Here is a 17,482-nt window from a genome sequence, read left to right as displayed (position 1 = left end):
GAAACCCCTACGACAGACACTGGCTCTAGTAGTAACCATTAGACAGTAGTGGTGTCTACAGTGTATTCCCCATCGTCGCAATGTCTCGCTCTCTCACACACACACACCTGAAACTAAGTGGACAGCACAATAATATCCACCCCTGTCCTCCAACTGCTACATTGGTCTCGGAGTCTCACTCTCTCAACACATCAATGAGGCAGCCTGACAGGTTGGCATGGGGATAGGAGGTGTAGGTGTGACAGGCTGCTACACCAACTTTATCTCCTGACTTTACCTTCCCAGCCACACACACACACATACTTCAGTGACAGGTGCTGCCTCATTTTCACTGGCACTCATTGTCAAGTTAGTGGATGAGAGCTGTTAACTGGGCTGACGGATATAAACATATTATACTGAAGACAGTCCACTCCCACTGTCTGACAAAGTGTCAGTCGTCAAGGCAGTTTGCACTTGGGTTACTTTTGGCGTCACCGAAATGGGGTCACAATTGTGAAACACTGGTGTGTCTACAGAGCGGTACCGTGAAACAAATCTTGATAGGGGCGAGGAGACTTCAAGCACTTGTTTTGAAGTGATTCATAACAAGTACAGGCGGTATCACAGAGAGTTCCTCTCATCAGGGACAGACTACATGTTTTACACACAGCTGTGGGACTTGGTTCCTTTGTCCTCAAGGGGAGTTCTTATGGGGATAACTACGACCCTGAGCTAGCGTCACGTCTACTCGCTAATTGAATTTCACAGCTCCACCCAATCATGTGACCTCCACAGCCTCCAATCATCGCAAAGAATGCTTTTATTAAAGGGTGGTTAATTTACACTATGCAACAGGATCAGTTGTTTCCTTAGGCCACAGACCAAAAAACTCCAGAACGTACAGGAACCAGAGTTCTGCTGGTCAGAAATTAAATACTGGCACTAGATATGAGATGGTGGGAGCTGGAAAAGTGAGATGTCTTGATGACATGAATACAAGCCTCACCAGTAATAAGTTTAGAGGGAAATCAAATAGTTTGTAATCCAACACCTAATACACAACTATCAGTCAATCAATCAATACTATTAGTGCCAAATGGCTTGGGTAACTTCTCCTCTTCTCCTCTTTTCAGAGAATCATTTGAAGTCCAATAATAATATCTGAAATCTAAGATTCCCCCTTAACCAAATGAAATATTAATAATGAAATGAGAAATGTCAGAGATATACATATTTGATTTTGGACATCAAGTTCTTAATGTGACGCGATCAAGAACAAGGAACATAAATGCGGGCCTTGATCTTTTCTAAAACCAACACAAATTATTTTATTTAACTTGGCAAGTCAGTTAAGAACAAATTCTTATTTACAATGACGGCCTACCAAAAGGCCTCCTGCGGGGACGGGGGCTGGGATTAAAAATAAAAATATAGGACAAAACACACATCACGACAAGCAAGACACCACAACATTACATAAAAAGAGACCTAAGACAACAACATTGCAGCAACACTTGACAACACAGCATGGAAGCAACACCACATGAAAACAACATGGTAGCAACACAACATGGCAGCAGAACAACATGGTAGCAGCACAAAACATGGTACAAACATTATTGGGCACAGACAACAGGACAATCGGCAAGAAGGTTGAGACAACAATACATCACGCGAAGCAGCCACAACTGTCAGTAAGAGTGTCCATGATTGAGCCTTTGAATGAAGCGATTGAGATTAAACTGTCCAGTTAGTGTTTTTTTGCAGCTCGTTCCAGTCGCTAGCTGCAGCGAACTGAAAAGAGGAGCGACCCAGGGATGTGTGTGCTTTGGGGACCTTTAACAGAATGTGACTGGCAGAACGGGTGTTGTATGTGGAGGATGAGGGCTGCAGTAGATATCTCAGATAGGGGGGAGTGAGGCCTAAGAGGGTTTTATAAATAAGCATCAACCAGTGGGTCTTGCGACAGGTATACAGAGATGACCAGTTTACAGAGGAGTATAGAGTGCAGTGATGTGTCCTATAAGGATTGGTGGCAAATCTGATGGCCGAATGGTAAAGAACATCTAGCAGCTCGAGAGCACCCTTACCTGCTGATCTATAAATGTCTCCGTAATCTAGCATGGGTAGGATTGTCATCTGAATCAGGGTTAATTTGGCAGCTGGGGTGAAAGAGGAGCGATTACGATAGAGGAAACCAAGTCTAGATTTAACCAGCTTTGATATGTGCTGAGAGAAGGACAGTGTACTGTGTAGCCATACTACCAAGTACTTGTATGAGGGGACTACCTCAAGCCCTCAGAGGTAGTAAATCACACTGGTGGGGAGAGAGGCATTCTTCTTACCAAACCACATGACCTTTGTTTTGGAGGTGTTCAAAACAAGGTTAAGGGCAGAGAAAGCTTTGTTGTAGAGCATTCAACACAAAATCTGGAGAGGGGCCAGCTGAGTATAAGACTGTATCATCTGCATATAAATGGATGAGAGAGCTTCCTACTGCCTGAGCTATGTTGTTGATGTAAATTGAGAAGAGTGTTGGGCCTAGGATCGAGCCTTGGGGTACTCCCTTGGTGACAGGCAGTGGCTGAGACCGCAAATGTTCTGACTTTATACACTGCACTCTTTGAGAGAGGTATTTAGCAAACCAGGCAAAAGACCACTCAGAGACACCAATACTCCTTATCCGGCCCACAAGAATGGAATGGTCTACCGTATCAAAAGCGTTGGCCAAGTCAATAAAAATAGCAGCACAACATTGCTTAGAATCAAGGGCAATGGTGACATCATTTAGGACTTTTAAGGTTGCTGTGGCACGTCCACAATCTGACCAAAAACGAGATTGCATAACAGAGAGAATTCTATAGACATCAAGAAAGCCAGTCAGTTGATTATTCACAAGTTTTTCCAAACGTTTGATAAACAGGGCAAATAGAAATAGGCCTATAACTGTTAGGATCAGCTTGATCTCCCCCTTTAAATAAAGGACGAACCGTGGCTGCCTTCCAAGCAATGGGAACCTCCCCAGAAAGGAGAGACAGGTTAAAAAGGTCAGGGATAGGCTTGGCGATGATAGGGGCAGCAACCTTAAAGAAGAAAGGGTCTAAACCATCTGACCCAGATGTTTTCTTGGGGGTCAAGTTTAAGGAGCTCTTTTAGCACCTTGGACTCAGTGAATGCCTGCAAGGAGAAACTTTGTAGTGGGGCAGGGGAAAAGGAGAGAGGAGCATCGGGGCTAGTCGCATTAGAAGTGATGGGAGATGTGGAATTGTTGGACGGGCAATGAGACATGGCTGAGTCAGGATTCCTGACTTAATGAAGTGGTGATTAAAGAGCTCAGCCATGTGTTTCTTGTCAGTAACAACCACATCATCAACATTAAGGGATATGGGCAGCTGTGAGGATGAGGGTTTATTCTCCAGGTCTTTAACCGTTTTCCAGAACGTCTTGGGGTTAGACCCACAGAGAGAGAGAACTGCTCCTTAAAGTAACTAACTTTGGCCTTCCAGATAGCCGAGTGCACTTATTCCTCATTTTCCTGAACGAGAGCCAGTCAGCCTGAGTATGCGTTTGCCGAGCCTTTCGCCAAATGGAATTCTTGAGGTGGAGTAACTGCCAGATCACGGTCGAAACAGGGGCGGAATCTGTTTTTAATTCTCATTTTCTTTATGGGGGTGTGTTTGTTAACAATACCACTAAAAATATTTAAAAAAGAAGGTCAAAGCGCCTTCGACAGAGGGGATCAAGCTGATTCTATACCAATTTACTGAGGCCAGGTCATGAAGGAAGGCTTGCTCATTCAAGTTTTTTAGCAAGCGTCTATGACAAATCAGGACAGGTTGTTTCACTGAGCAGACATTACCAACACAGGCTGTAAAAGAGTGATCACTAAGGTCATTACAGAAAACGTCAGACTGATACCTATCAGGATTATTTGTGAGGTTAATATTGAGGAGAGTAGCCTTTTCTGGGTGTTTGGAGTCATACCTTATGGGATTGGTAATAATCTGAGAGAGATTTAGGGAGTCCCATTGCTTTAAGACTTGGTCAGGTGTTTTAAGCATGTCCCAGATTAGGTCACCTAGCAGGACACATTCAGACTTAGTGTAATGGGCCAGGAGAGAGCTTAGGGCAGGTAGAGTACAGGCCGGTGCTGATGGAGGACGATAGCACCCAGCAACAGTCAACAAAGAGCTATTTGAAAGTTTAATGCTTAAAACCAGCAAATTAAATTGTTCAGGGACAGACTTGGTGGAGACAACTGAGCACTGAAGGTGATCCTTGGTAAAGATTGCCACTCCAACACCTTTAGAAGATCTGTCTTGCCGAAAAAGGTTATAACCAGAAAAGGTTAACATCAGTGTTCAAAACACTATTTCTTAACCACATCTTAGTAATGACCAACACATCTGAACTGAAAGTGTGAACCCACACTTTCAATTGATCAATTTTAGGTAATACGCTTCTAGTGTTAACGGTGCAGAAAACCTAGGCTTTTACAAGAGCAGAAATCAGTGAAACAGAGTACGAGTCAAAATTGGGTAGATGGGCCAGGGTGTACATGCACATTTCCAGATATGATCAGCAGTGATACAATCAGGGCAGAGAACAGGGAGAGCTCTGCAGTGTTGATTTTTTATGACATTTGAATGTGCATCAGATGGCAACAAGATCATATTGTACAGCAATTGCATCAGGTAAATTAGGCCTGTAGCAGTCAACTTCCATGAAGCCATCTGTAACAGCTAACAAGCTTCCATGTCCTGTATGGAAGGTAGACATTACTGTATTTTAGAGCTATGCAACATGGACAGTCTGTCTAGCTATATCCCTCTTCGCACACATCCAGTGTATGAGGAATAGGTAGGGAAATAATAGCCTGGTTCCAGATCTGTTTGTGCTGTCTTGCTAACTGATTACCATAAGAGTTGGCAAGACGGCACAAACAGATCTGAGACCAGGCTAGGGAAACACTAAAATCACCTCACCACAACTGGATGATGGTGGGAGCACTAGAGAGGATCACTTCTGTCAAGTCGGTGACCATCGTTGGTCGGCGCCTTTCAAAGTGTGTTGCATTATGGGGATACAAATTGTCCGACTTACGCCTGCCTACATGTCGACTGCATGAACTTTACACAACCTCTCACCAATTGATTGTACAATGTACACACATATATTTTCAGTTTGTGAGTGTGTGATATGGGGGTTGGAGACATGAATATTTCAACATTATAAAGAACAACTTTAATAAACAATGGAAACACTGCCATGTTGATCTGAGCCTTGCTGTTGGAAAACCACATCAGTGTCCAACTTTAGGCTGTCGCAGATGCACCTTCCCCAACCTCACTCCTCAACTTTCATCTACAGTTGGTTGCTCTCGCCTTCCCACTCAAACGAGCCCATAGACTACATACGACTATAAGTTTTTTGTTACCACTGACTGCAACCAACCTATCCAGGAGAAACTCAGGGCCCTGGACACACAGTATAACCATGGCTGTATGATTGTATTGAAGTCAATTTCAATAAATCAATAGCCTTCAAAGGACTATCTCTCTGCCTCCTATGTCTCTAGAGTTTCTGCCTAGGATGACTAAGGTTAGTGAAAGGCACAAGTCTAACCACAAAACAACTGTTCACACTGTTCATAACCTGTACAAAAAGCAATATGTAACATATCTACAATGTATCTAATATAATATATAACATATATATTATATAGAAACATACCTATAATATAACATATAACATATTTATAATGTAATAGATATGAGAATGCGATCATTCATTATTCAAGATAAGGCTGATCGAAAAAATAATGTCATCCACATTTGAATGACATCAATCAACACATTTACTAAAAGATCTAGCCTACTAACTGTTCTCTTGTTATTAACTGTGTAATAACAACTCAAAACCCAACAGCAAATGACCAACCAGACTAACATTATTACATCCATTGAAGTAGGCTGCAGTTTACACATTTTACCACATTGCCTTTGTTTCACATTCAAGGGGGGCAATCATGTCTGAAATCTTCAGAGTTTGACGCCCTCAGCGAATGAAAAGGCAGGCAAATCAAACTCCAGCAAACACAACGCTAGTTTTCCAATCGCTGCGGTTCATTAGGATTATTAATGCTCTGATAAGCACACATTTATTCACCACAGACTGGGCTGGGGCGCGGGACTTAGCAATTATTAACGTGACAGGACTCGGGCGCAAAGCGAATCAATTAAACAAGAATCCACATTTCCAGCACAGACAATGCTGGACGACGACAACTTTCGACGACGTGACAAAAAGAGCGTCCATTCAGAGGCCTTTCAAGGCCCTGACAGGTCAAGAAACAAAAGCACCTTCTAACCATCATCTCTCCTCTTTTAGTTGTCAGATAAACTTTGCCAGTCCTACTGCTGAGATGACTGAGACCCCTCCCCCCAGTCCATCCCTCTGAACCAGCTGCCACAAGGTGATTCTTCAGGTCCTGTCAGAAGGATCTTTTATTCTATTTGGCCCCTGCATTAACATGTCACATTTATTGATCAGGCCTTTAATTCAGCCACAGCGTGGTAGCAGCCACCCCAGCTCTCCGCTGCTCAGTGTCTCCTAAATAGCACCATATTCCCTATAGCCAACTACTTTTGACCAGGGCCCGAAGACTGCCGTTTGGGATGCAGTCCGAGGCTCTCACATGGTTTTTGATGTCCCTCTGACATGCCAGACCACATAGTGGACGTAATGTGAACATATTCAATTGCACTTAATGCAGATATTGCAAAGATCCTGCCCTTCACACAGCTATGACAAAAAATGTTGATGTGCTCTTGAGCAAGGCAATTAACCCTAATTGTGCCTCTGCTAAAGAGTGTCTGCTGAATGACTAAAATGTACACGTACAATGGGCACATCGGGATCTTTCTACTGAGATACATCAACCTATCTTTATCAGATAAGGTGGTAAAAACAATGAAGGCAGGTCAGTGTACCATCCATCTACACTGAGTAAACCAAACATTAGGAACACCTTCTTAATATTGAGTTGCGTCCACCCACCACCACACTGATGACTGCATGACTATGCAAGTCCTGTATGCAATCCTATTTATAAGTAATCTAGTGTAAGAGTATGTATATTACTTGCAATAATTTATTAATGAAGGGTATGCTTACATAGTTGTATCTTACTTAATAAGAGATGTGACCTAACACAAAGCACCACCCTTAAGGCAGCACTGTGTCCATGGAAGTATTCACGACTCATCTCAGCTCATCTCCTACCGTAGCTGATTGAAGCTGAGATCTAGCCGTCTTGCCAAGCATCCATATCTTTCTCCAAGGAACTCTGGGATGTCCTCACAGTCGTGTCCAATATAGGAAACCTGTAAAGCAACAACAGAGAGATACATAGATACATGTTAATTAATGGGATACAATAGGGACAGAGGGGACCAGAAATTGGCCCGGGCATTTCTAACACACCGGTGGATTTCTTTCCTTGAGGTCCCCATTGTTAGCCGAATAATGATCAGTATGTGCAAAACAATAATAACATTTTAGACAGGCCTACTGGGCTAAAGATGGACCAGCACATCAGGCATCTGCCCAAACTGCTCTATGGCCAGTCCGTTTCTAGGTTAAAGTGAGTAAGAGTAAATAGCCCATGGTGGAGTGAATGTGTTTAAGCTTATGGGGCAGAGTAGGTGGTATGGTGAACGGTTTACCTTTGTTTGTGACCTGAGGACTTGTGAAACGAACAACAATACATTCTCTATCAAATACACATCCAATAATATTCATTTTCTTGATTGAGAAAATGTTTGTACTCAGGGCACCATTGTGAATGAAACCATGGTCTCATTTGTGCTCCCCTGAATAAATCAATGACAGAATATTGGACATTGAATGTATTTAAGCCATTTGATGGCTAGGCCAATGTGAGAGACTTTCCAGGTAGCCTATGTTTGATACCTGGTCAGTTACATTGTCACTTTCATTTAAACATGCTCTGTAACCTTTAAGGTGCACGGTAGTATATTGACTCTGTACACCTGCCCTGTGCACACAACTGTACTCACTGCTCAGCTTCGACACATTGATAAAACACCATCGAATAGACTAGATGATAAAGCCATATCTGCGCTGCAGTGATGTGTTTCAAACTTTATAAAAACGAGTTTGCATTCTACCTGCCAAAACACTACAGTTCCGCAACTGTTCTGAAAAGTTATTTAAGTCACATGACAGTAGCAGCACATGACAATGGAGGCAATGCAGCGTAGCCTACCAGAAATGCACGAAAAACAAAACCTGAGCGACATACACTGATAACTATCCTACTGTATACTGTTCGTTTATAATTGCATACGAGAAATGCAACCTACACTAAATGTTGGAAATTATTCACACTTACTTGGGTTCCATTCATGGTGACCATAGAGTCGCTGCATGCCATGATGATGACCGTTCAGTTACTAGGCTACCTCTGTGAAATAACTACTGGAGTGGAACTGGTACAGATACTCTTCTGCTTTAAAATAATTTAAAAAACTTTACTGTCAGTAGCTTTCCAGAAAGGTCACTATTTTGTTTGGTTACTTGAGGTTTCGAATTTACTTCTTCCGCATACTTCCTCCGAATCAGCTGATCCAATGCGGAAACGCGCTATTACTAGAATTATGTCAGGATTCGCTTGTGTCGCATTTCAGAGTGGTGGAGACAGTCCTATATTCTTAGTTATTGTTCCTGAACTGTGGTTGGAACTAATTACGATATAGCCTAGGCTAAGAGCTTAAAGTTTGAATAAGATTGCATCTGGAACAGGTGATTGGTAGAATGCAAAACACTAGCCTATTTACTATTACTCATCAGTGCAAGCCTTATAGGATGTGGGATTTACATACTTAGCCTACTTACACACTTTATTGGTTTGGGGTTCACTGGGGACCATTAGCTGGTACTGGTAACCTAATTAACATGCAATTATAGCCTGATTCACCTGTAATTGGTATTCAGCAGATCCGACCTGCTTGCTTGCATTGCATTGGAGTCATTCCACGTACCTTTCTGCCCCGACGATGCCCAAATGCTCTGTCTAGACATTGATATGGTTTTGGAGACATTCTGAACTTTAAGCAATTATTATAATTTTTCTTCTACCAGGCAAGTCAGCTAAGAACAAATTCTTATTTACAATGACGACCAAACCCGGACGACGCTGGGCTAATTGTGCGCCGTCCTATGGGACTCCCAATCACAGCTGGTTGTGAACCAGGGTGTCTGTAGTGACGCCTCAAGCACTGAGATGCAGTGTCTTGCTGACCAAACCGAACGTGCGTCCGCTGTTGATTTTGTTCACCCACAGCAGAAACGATCGGGACACGCAGGTTGAAATATCAAAACAAACTCTGAACCAATGATATTACTTTGGGGGGGACGATCTCGTTAGCGCCTTTTCTTGCCTACATTTTCAGTGACATTTTCATTGAGGAGTGGTAACATGGGTAATAAGTAAGTACATGATTGCAAATTGTACAATAGTGATATTGCCAGGACAGGAGTATAATTTAATAAGTGCAAATTGTAGTTTTACACCTCTAGACACTTTCCTCTCAAATAATCCCATATTCCTATAGTATACATGATGTTAGGCTATATTCCTATAGTATACATGATGTTAGGCTGAATACTATAATTAGCCAGTCTCTTTCATCATACAACCAAACCACTCTGGTATGAGATATAAACAATGCATTTACTGAATAAAAGCCCATGAAATAAGAAACTGTAATATTATACTCATCCAAACAAGTAAAAAAATAAACAATACTTGATGTATGCTTTTCTAAACAGCATGGATTAACAGACACCACCTGCTAAAACAAAAGTTGGTCACCCTTGTGTTATTGAGGCGCAGACAGGTAAGGAGGAGGTGGTTATGGGTGCATCCCATAAATGTGCTGAGAAGGGAGCATGGGCAATACTACCACCTTGTCCAGGAGCTGCTCTTGGACCGTGTCGACATCACTGATACTTCCGGATGAGTGCAGAAGAGATGGAGACTCTTCTGTCTTTTGTTGGCCCAGACCTCACCAAGCAGACGACCAACTACAGGGCCCCAATAGAGGCAAAGCAAAGACTAGCTGTCACTCTAAGGTAAGTTATTGAAAAATGTTGTATTGTGTAAGCAGGTGCATGAAGAAAAGCAGTATACTATAGTGTAAAGAAACTCCAGCACACTGGTGATCATGATGCTCCACAGATGTAGGCCTGTATTTCATTACATTAAGGGAGCAGCAAGATCACCAGGTGCTGTATATTGTATATTCATTTTACTCAAGGTACATAAGACACACTGTTCTTTGTTTAGTCTTATTTATAATTATTCAAGGTGACATTAACAGTCACAGCAAGGCATGGTGCACCTGTTGTAGGTGAGATGAACAGCCAGAGCAATGCATGTAAACAAAAAATGGCATATCCCTCCCAATTACAATATCCACTGAATAGCAAAAATATGAAATACAAGGTGCAATGCAAAATAACTGCAACAACAAAGAAGTGCAAATAGTGCATACATAAACGTTTCCCTTTTTAAAACAGAACATAGGCCTAAGTATGCACATGGCTGGTATCTGCCTTTTAGGAGGAGATTAACAATGTGACTGGGAGTCTCTGTCCTAGCTCTCTTGAGAGAATGTATTGAAGCTGTCATCCCAGCTATGTGTTGGAGACCTAGGTTCTGGTGAGTATCGATCCCTGGGCTCATCGTACATGATTGGCTGCAGTCCACCTCTTCCGTGCGGAGTACTTGCAGGCCGTGGTGGTGGCAGTGGTGTTGCCTGCTGGTCATCCCAGCTATGTGTTGGAGACCTAGATCCTGGTGAGTAGGAGTATTGATGCCTGGGCTGGCCTTACATCATAGGCTGCAGTCCACCTCTTCCATGCGGAGCATCAAAGAGCCATTGTGGTGGTGGTATAGGTGTTGCATACAGGTCATCCCAGTTTACAATCAATGATAGTAGTTTCACTTTCAGACGTCCCTTGTTTCTTCCTATTTTCTCATCCTCAGAGGTAGCAGCAGAAGGGATTGGCCTCCTGACAAATGCAAGCAGCTTTTCATCCACATCTTGACAGTTGACCTTCTGTGTTCTTTTTCTTGGCTGCCAGTCTTGAGCCGTGTCTGTAGTGGTTGGTCTTGACTGTTGTTCAGGCATCTGTAGCACAGGGTCATGGCTCGGGGACACCACGTCGTCCTCAGCGTCATCAGGCTCCATAGGTTGTAGCGGAGGTGAATCAGCATTTTCAAGACTGAGGTTGCCTCTTGAGCTGAAAATAGGTCAACATATACACTACCGTTCACTAGGGTGTCAAACTTGCTTGGCAGTAGGTCGATTTTCTTGTAGAGAATCCTCCATCTGGCTGCAAGAATTCTGAATGCCTTCTCCACTGTCATTCTAGCTTGACAGAGACGATAGTTGAAGATTTAGCTGATGTTGTGCCCGGCATATGGCCTCATCAGGTAGGGCTTTAGTGGGAAGGGCAATGAGAGGGCAGATACGCATGTAAACAGTCAATAGAGATTTGTAGAGGACTCATCTTTGTATCTGTGGCTGCGGTCCAAACACTTAAAAGACACACCCTTGTCCACTTACCCTCGCCTTATGCCCTTGGGAGAATCCCCATCGCCATCTTGGAGGGCGGTCCAAATGATTAGCCAAGCAAGGGAAGTTTGCAACGTAAGCCCCTCAGGCCTCTTTTTTAGTAGGCTTTACGAGTGTACAATTATGTTCACGCCGGGGCCTGAAACTCCCCATAATTCAATTTACGACGATTGTACATCCGGTAAGAAAAGTCAGCGAAAATTTCAAAACAACTTCAATGGAGAAGTCAACATACAAGTGTAAGTCAAAACGAATGTAAATTAATTCGAAATTGTGCTACGAACACGTCTCGTAAATATGTTTTTGTTTGTTTATCTTTTGGAAATTGTAGAACTAAAACATTTTCAGAAGTTCCACCTAGGCAGACTGACGTTAGTTAGCTAATTAATTAGCTAACTAACGTCAGCTGTCATACAGTAGGCATATATTAATAATGATATATTTAATATAAGTAGACATGCACTGATAATTGACTGTAGGGCATATAAAGCACCCACAAGCTACCGGTAGCTGAAAACACAATCATTGCAGGATGAACGAGTGACGAATTTCCGGCCAAGGATGATCAATTTTTTAAAGATTATTCCTTCCTCTCTCGCCCCTTGCCCTGCAAGTGTATACTTGTCAGATGTCATCATAAGTGTCCACTTAATTGTATTGCTGAGGGGATAGGGTGTGTCTTTTAAATGTTTGGGCCGCAGCCTGTGCCATCATAACGTCTGTGACAGCATGGCCAGCACCATTGAGGCTATCTCCATGTTTTTTTAAGTAGGCAATTTTCTTGTTCTTCATTGCTAGATTGCTCCCAACTCATGGGAATCCCCACCCAGATGACTACTTTAAAATAGTGGAAGCCCTCAATGGCAATGGCCATGCTACAACAGGTTATATCCATGATGAGTCCTATTTACAGGCACAACTCCTGATATAAAGTTTTTTTTTTTTTTTTCAGTTTCCAAAATGCTACTTATATCAGTGGATTCATAACACCCTAATTACGAAGCTTCTATTAGATCAAATAAACCTCACATAGCAAGTTAGCTATTACATTTTTTTGTTGGCCAAATTTGACACTAATTGATCGTCATACAAAAATTCCTCACTTCGTGGGGTTATTTTCGTGGCAGATTTTGGGCAGAGTAAAATCTCTTGCTTTACCTCTTCCTCTCTGATTTAATTACATTCTACTTCCTTTAATTTAAATTATATTCAAATTCTGTTTCCTGTGGGGTATGGCCAATTCAAATTCCAGAATTGAATTGGAATTGAGAGCAATGCGCAACTCAATTCAGAATTGATCTCAACCCTGCTTTCCACAGTAGATCTTGTTTTTGGGTGATATTGAAGATAAATTAAAAAAGAGAAACTTTGGATGCAATACTTTTCTAGTATGATGGTAAGAACCGCATGCTCTCTCCTCTCACCTGTGCTATTACTTCTCATCACCTGTGTACACCAGCCATGTGACTAGTGACCTGGACCCCGGGTGAGAGTGCTTCTAGTGTACAAAGCAAGTTAAAATGACCCTAGATAGACAAGATAAACACACAACACATGACTACATAAATAAGCCAAAATGGCTCCTAAATACTAGTTGAACTCATAAAAAATGTGTTATTGTGCCTTGTAATAACACAACCCCTGCAAAGGTGGACCCGACCTATATATGTTGGTTATTCAGAGGGAATGTTAGTGACGTCATTTTAGATCCTCCCTGACGCGAAAAATCCTCTTTCTGCTCTGCCCACCTCGAGCTCTCGAGGCTCCGCTGCTGGAAAACACGCATGCTCCAGTCGTATTTGTAGCCACCTATGTCCCACAATATAATATTGTAACAATGTAACTGATAAATGTATCGTGTGATCTTTGCAATGCAACATTAGTAAACAAAGGATTACGTTTGCGCAGTGTTTTCACAGATCTGTCGTTTCACTTCGGAATATTTTGTTGTAAGTCTTTTAACGTGGTTCTATGCGCCCTTTTTCACCTTTTACCTCTGATAAAAATGTGTTCCCTACGTTTGTTCTCCACCGTGCATGCTTTTAACTGGAAGATAATATAGGCTATTTTTCTAGTTCCATTGACTGAGAAGCTATGATAAAATATCGCTTTGGAGTTGTCCATAGGCTACTCTTTCAGCAAACTCTTTGGATGCAAAAATAAAATAATGGATGCGAGAGCCTATTCGCTTGATTACGACAGAAAAGTATGTAAGTCATATTGCAAAACAAAACAAAAAACGTATTTAATATAGTCGGCGACAAACTCACTGTGCGTCATTGAAAATGTATTTTACGTTATAAAAGTAGGCTATGTAATTAGCATCATTCCAATACTCCCTATATAGGGGAATGAAAATCTAAATTCTAAACGTAACGTAATATATTAAATGTTGCCTTCGCTGCAACCCTCTGCTAAGGAGGCATATAGCCTAGAGCAGAACTGACAGCCCAAGCTACTCTCGTGCTGCTGTAAATAATTATATTTACATATAGGGAGTGATTCATAAACATGTCGTCGTTATGAAGTATATGGGCACTTTTAAAACTTTCTATTTAAATATCATGAATTATGGCAGGGAAAAATGTGTTTCCATTTAACGGAAATATCGAGTATTTGGAATCTGGTGTAGAACCTCATTCGTCAAACCGACAATAAAGAGGGGTTTCGCCTGACACTGGGAATTTATGGTTGCCCTTTGCCATAATAACTCACGTATTTTGTCACGGGCTCACAGCCCTTACAGAAAACAGTTCGACTGACGTTTATCAATCATATATCTTTGCATATTGTGAAACGTTCTCTTCCTGTTCTGCCAGACAGACAACATTTTGATTATTAGGCCGTTTTCTCCTTCTTCTTGTACTTCAAAGTCCACAGCATTTAAGGGCCACGGGAAAATTGTATTTGTAAGACACTTAGTTATGTTTCAACTTTGTAAGTCCCCCAAAAATAAATGTCACAACGTAATTTAATTGATTTATGTTGTAATTTGTCTGTAATGGATTTAATGCAGTTTTGTGCACACCGAGTAATGAGGAAGGTATTCACAAATTGCATTCAGTATGGTTTGAAAATAAAACGAGGAGGCGGCCAGTACGTTACAATTAACTTTAGTGAACAATTAACAGAAAATATATGTATGGCTTAAAATGTAAATAAAAAATCTGATAAAAAACATTAGGCTACAATGTAAATTCATTTTAGATATTTCCTTTATTCAAGGGCTCAAAATATACAACATTGATAGCAGTTTATGACTATAGCAGTGTTTGCTTCTGCGATAAGAACATTCATTATATGGTAAGGCTTCAATAGGCTGCAAGAAGTTGAGTTTCATGTGAATAGGCCTTTAGGCCAATGTTGACATGTAGTGACACTTGAGTAGCCTACAAAGTAAAATAATTTACGTCATATTCTGTCTATAATTCCCATATGGTTAAACTATCAATTACATATTTTACACTCTGGTTAAATTTTTTATAAAATATAACTTCAAATATATATCCATAGTTTTCCGAAATGCCGGTCATTTTAACAAAATTCTTTGAAGGCCTAAAATAAATATATTTACATTTCCAGCTGTTTTTCTGCCCCCCTGTGATTGTCCACTCCAGGTTTTCTTGCTCTCCAAGATGACCTGTCAAACCGATTACCGTAGAGAGAGATTAATAGCGGAGGCGGGTTACAATAATAATCGTTTTGTTTGAAGTGACAACTTTGATAGGCGTTGATTTACTTATAAACTGATAGGCTTTTAATTGAGCGCCTCTATCCCGATTGAGATGAAAAGAGACCCGCATTGAAAGGCTGCCCGATTCCCCTGAGCCTCAATACTGATTAGCCATCTCAGCGGTGAATAGTTCAAGGCATTTTAAACTTATTTACTCAGCACTCTGACACACCATTTCCCTTTTATTTATCTTTCAGTCACCCTTCTTTTCTCCCTCTTAAATTAAATAAATAATTTTCATTGTATGTAAATAAAATCGAGTTGACATCAATATAAAATGTCTGGACTAGTTTTTTTGTTCCCTTTTATTTGTCATTGTTGTTGGGGAGATAACAGAGGCGAATGACGGGTTTTTTACGATACGTATAGAAGAAGTACGTTTGGATCTGTGAGGGAAAGTGGTTATTGTTCGCCTTTGCTGAGAATCCAGAACATTATGTTTCACTCAGTAATGTGAAACTTACATGTTGACGGGTGTTGGATAGCCGCTGACTGCTCGGAGTGACTTTGTTATGGGGAACTTTGCCTTCCACTAATAACTGTGTTGTTCATATTGGCTATTCAAAATAATGTTAAATGCTCCCCTATAGCCTACTAAGCAACACTGCTAGATTGCCATTTAAAAACACTTCTGGTCACATTTCAAGCAATTCACATTATTACATTTAAATGTGATTTTAGCCATACCTTTTCCCCTATCTAGGCTAAACGTAGGTAAGTCCATTACCATGTAATGTCCTTACGCAGGAACATGAACATTACAAAAATATAATAGTAGACTCTGTTCGACTTTGAACTATTTCTGACAGGTAGCGTAGTGGTTAGAGCGTTGGGCCAGTAACCGAAAGGTTGTTAGATCGTATCTCAGAGCTGACAAGGTAAAAATCTGTCGTTCTGCCCCTGAACAATGCTGTTAATAACCACACTGTTCCGAGGCCGTCATTGGAAATAAGAATTTGTTCTTAACTGACTTGCCTAGTTAAATAAAATTAAATAACATCAGATTTTGGGATACATTCCTCGTTTTGAAGTATTTGACAGGGAGGGAAAACGTTGAAAATGCTTAATTTATGCCGCGTTCATGTGCTAGTCTGAACTAGGAAACTCGGAAATGTCCGACTTGCTAACTAGTTTGAACGCGGCACCTGTACAATTAACTACAACAGTTAGCAAGTCGGAAATGTCCGAGTTTCTTAGTTCAGACTAGCACGTGAACAAGGCATACATCCAAGTGAATCTGCGACCGAGATGTGCCTTCGGTCGCTGTGTTTGAGGAGAACCTTGTAAAATGTGGTTAGTTTAGCCAAGTCAATATCCTTATTAATTTTCAAATACCGTCTTAAATTCCATGGACACTTATGAATAAATCTGAAAAAGATGCATAGCGCTTTGCAGTCAGCATATTGTCGATGCGTATATACACATTTAATTTAACACGAGAAAGATTGATTTCGTCCAAATTAAGTCTCTTTTCTCAGATGCCTCTCTCTCTTTCCATATGGCCCCTTTTCCCCATGCAACTATGCTCGCATGTAATCCGCTACAATAGCTGTCAAATCAAGGCCGGATTGACAGCCCCTGACAAATAACTGATTGATTGCGGTGGAGCAGAATTGACAGTTGATGGAGGGGTGGAGATAGACATAGAAGTGCGGTGTATATTATAGGCTACTGAAAACATGTGACATTCTCATCCCTCCATCACTGCATTGGTCTGTTCCTGTCAACGCTTGTCTGAATCGAGTTGAAGTGGTTGATCTTCTGGTTGTGGGATATAATTTACAATGGAAAATGTAGGTGTAGACTAAGATACAGGCTTGTGTTAAGATTCAAGATTCAATAGGCCAAAAGTGCCAAAAACAATGCTTATTAGTGCATTAGTCATTAGAAAACAAATTAATAACGATTTAATTTATTTTTATTAGTACATTTCCCATCTCCTAAATATCATGTATCTTATGTCTTCCAGTAATAACCATTACCACATCGCCAACCTATTCATTTGCCAAATACCTTCACTTGCGTCTATATACAGTACTTTTTCAGACGCTGAAAAATCAAAACAAGCCTTGCCCTGTCCTGCCTCGAGGATGGTGAGAGC

At 41.2% G+C, this 17,482-nt stretch overlaps 1 protein-coding gene across 1 annotated transcript in view; it reads right to left on the bottom strand.

Annotated features, from left to right (window-relative positions):
* LOC120017844 (leucine-rich melanocyte differentiation-associated protein-like) overlaps positions 1-8,656 on the bottom strand; it is a 325,664-nt gene extending 317,008 nt beyond the window's left edge. The window contains exons 1-2 of the mRNA XM_038960809.1: positions 8,399-8,656; positions 7,267-7,367 (exon numbers count right to left, since the gene is read on the bottom strand). Coding sequence (XP_038816737.1) covers positions 7,267-7,367; positions 8,399-8,440 — 143 coding nt within the window. The 5' untranslated portion in view covers positions 8,441-8,656. The remainder of the gene's footprint in view (positions 1-7,266; positions 7,368-8,398) is intronic.
* Between the last annotated feature and the right edge of the window lie 8,826 nt (positions 8,657-17,482).

Source organism: Salvelinus namaycush, chromosome 22 (genome assembly GCF_016432855.1).
Source record: "Salvelinus namaycush isolate Seneca chromosome 22, SaNama_1.0, whole genome shotgun sequence".
Taxonomy (NCBI): Eukaryota; Metazoa; Chordata; class Actinopteri; order Salmoniformes; family Salmonidae; genus Salvelinus; species Salvelinus namaycush.
This window is presented reverse-complemented; position numbering and strand designations above follow the sequence as displayed.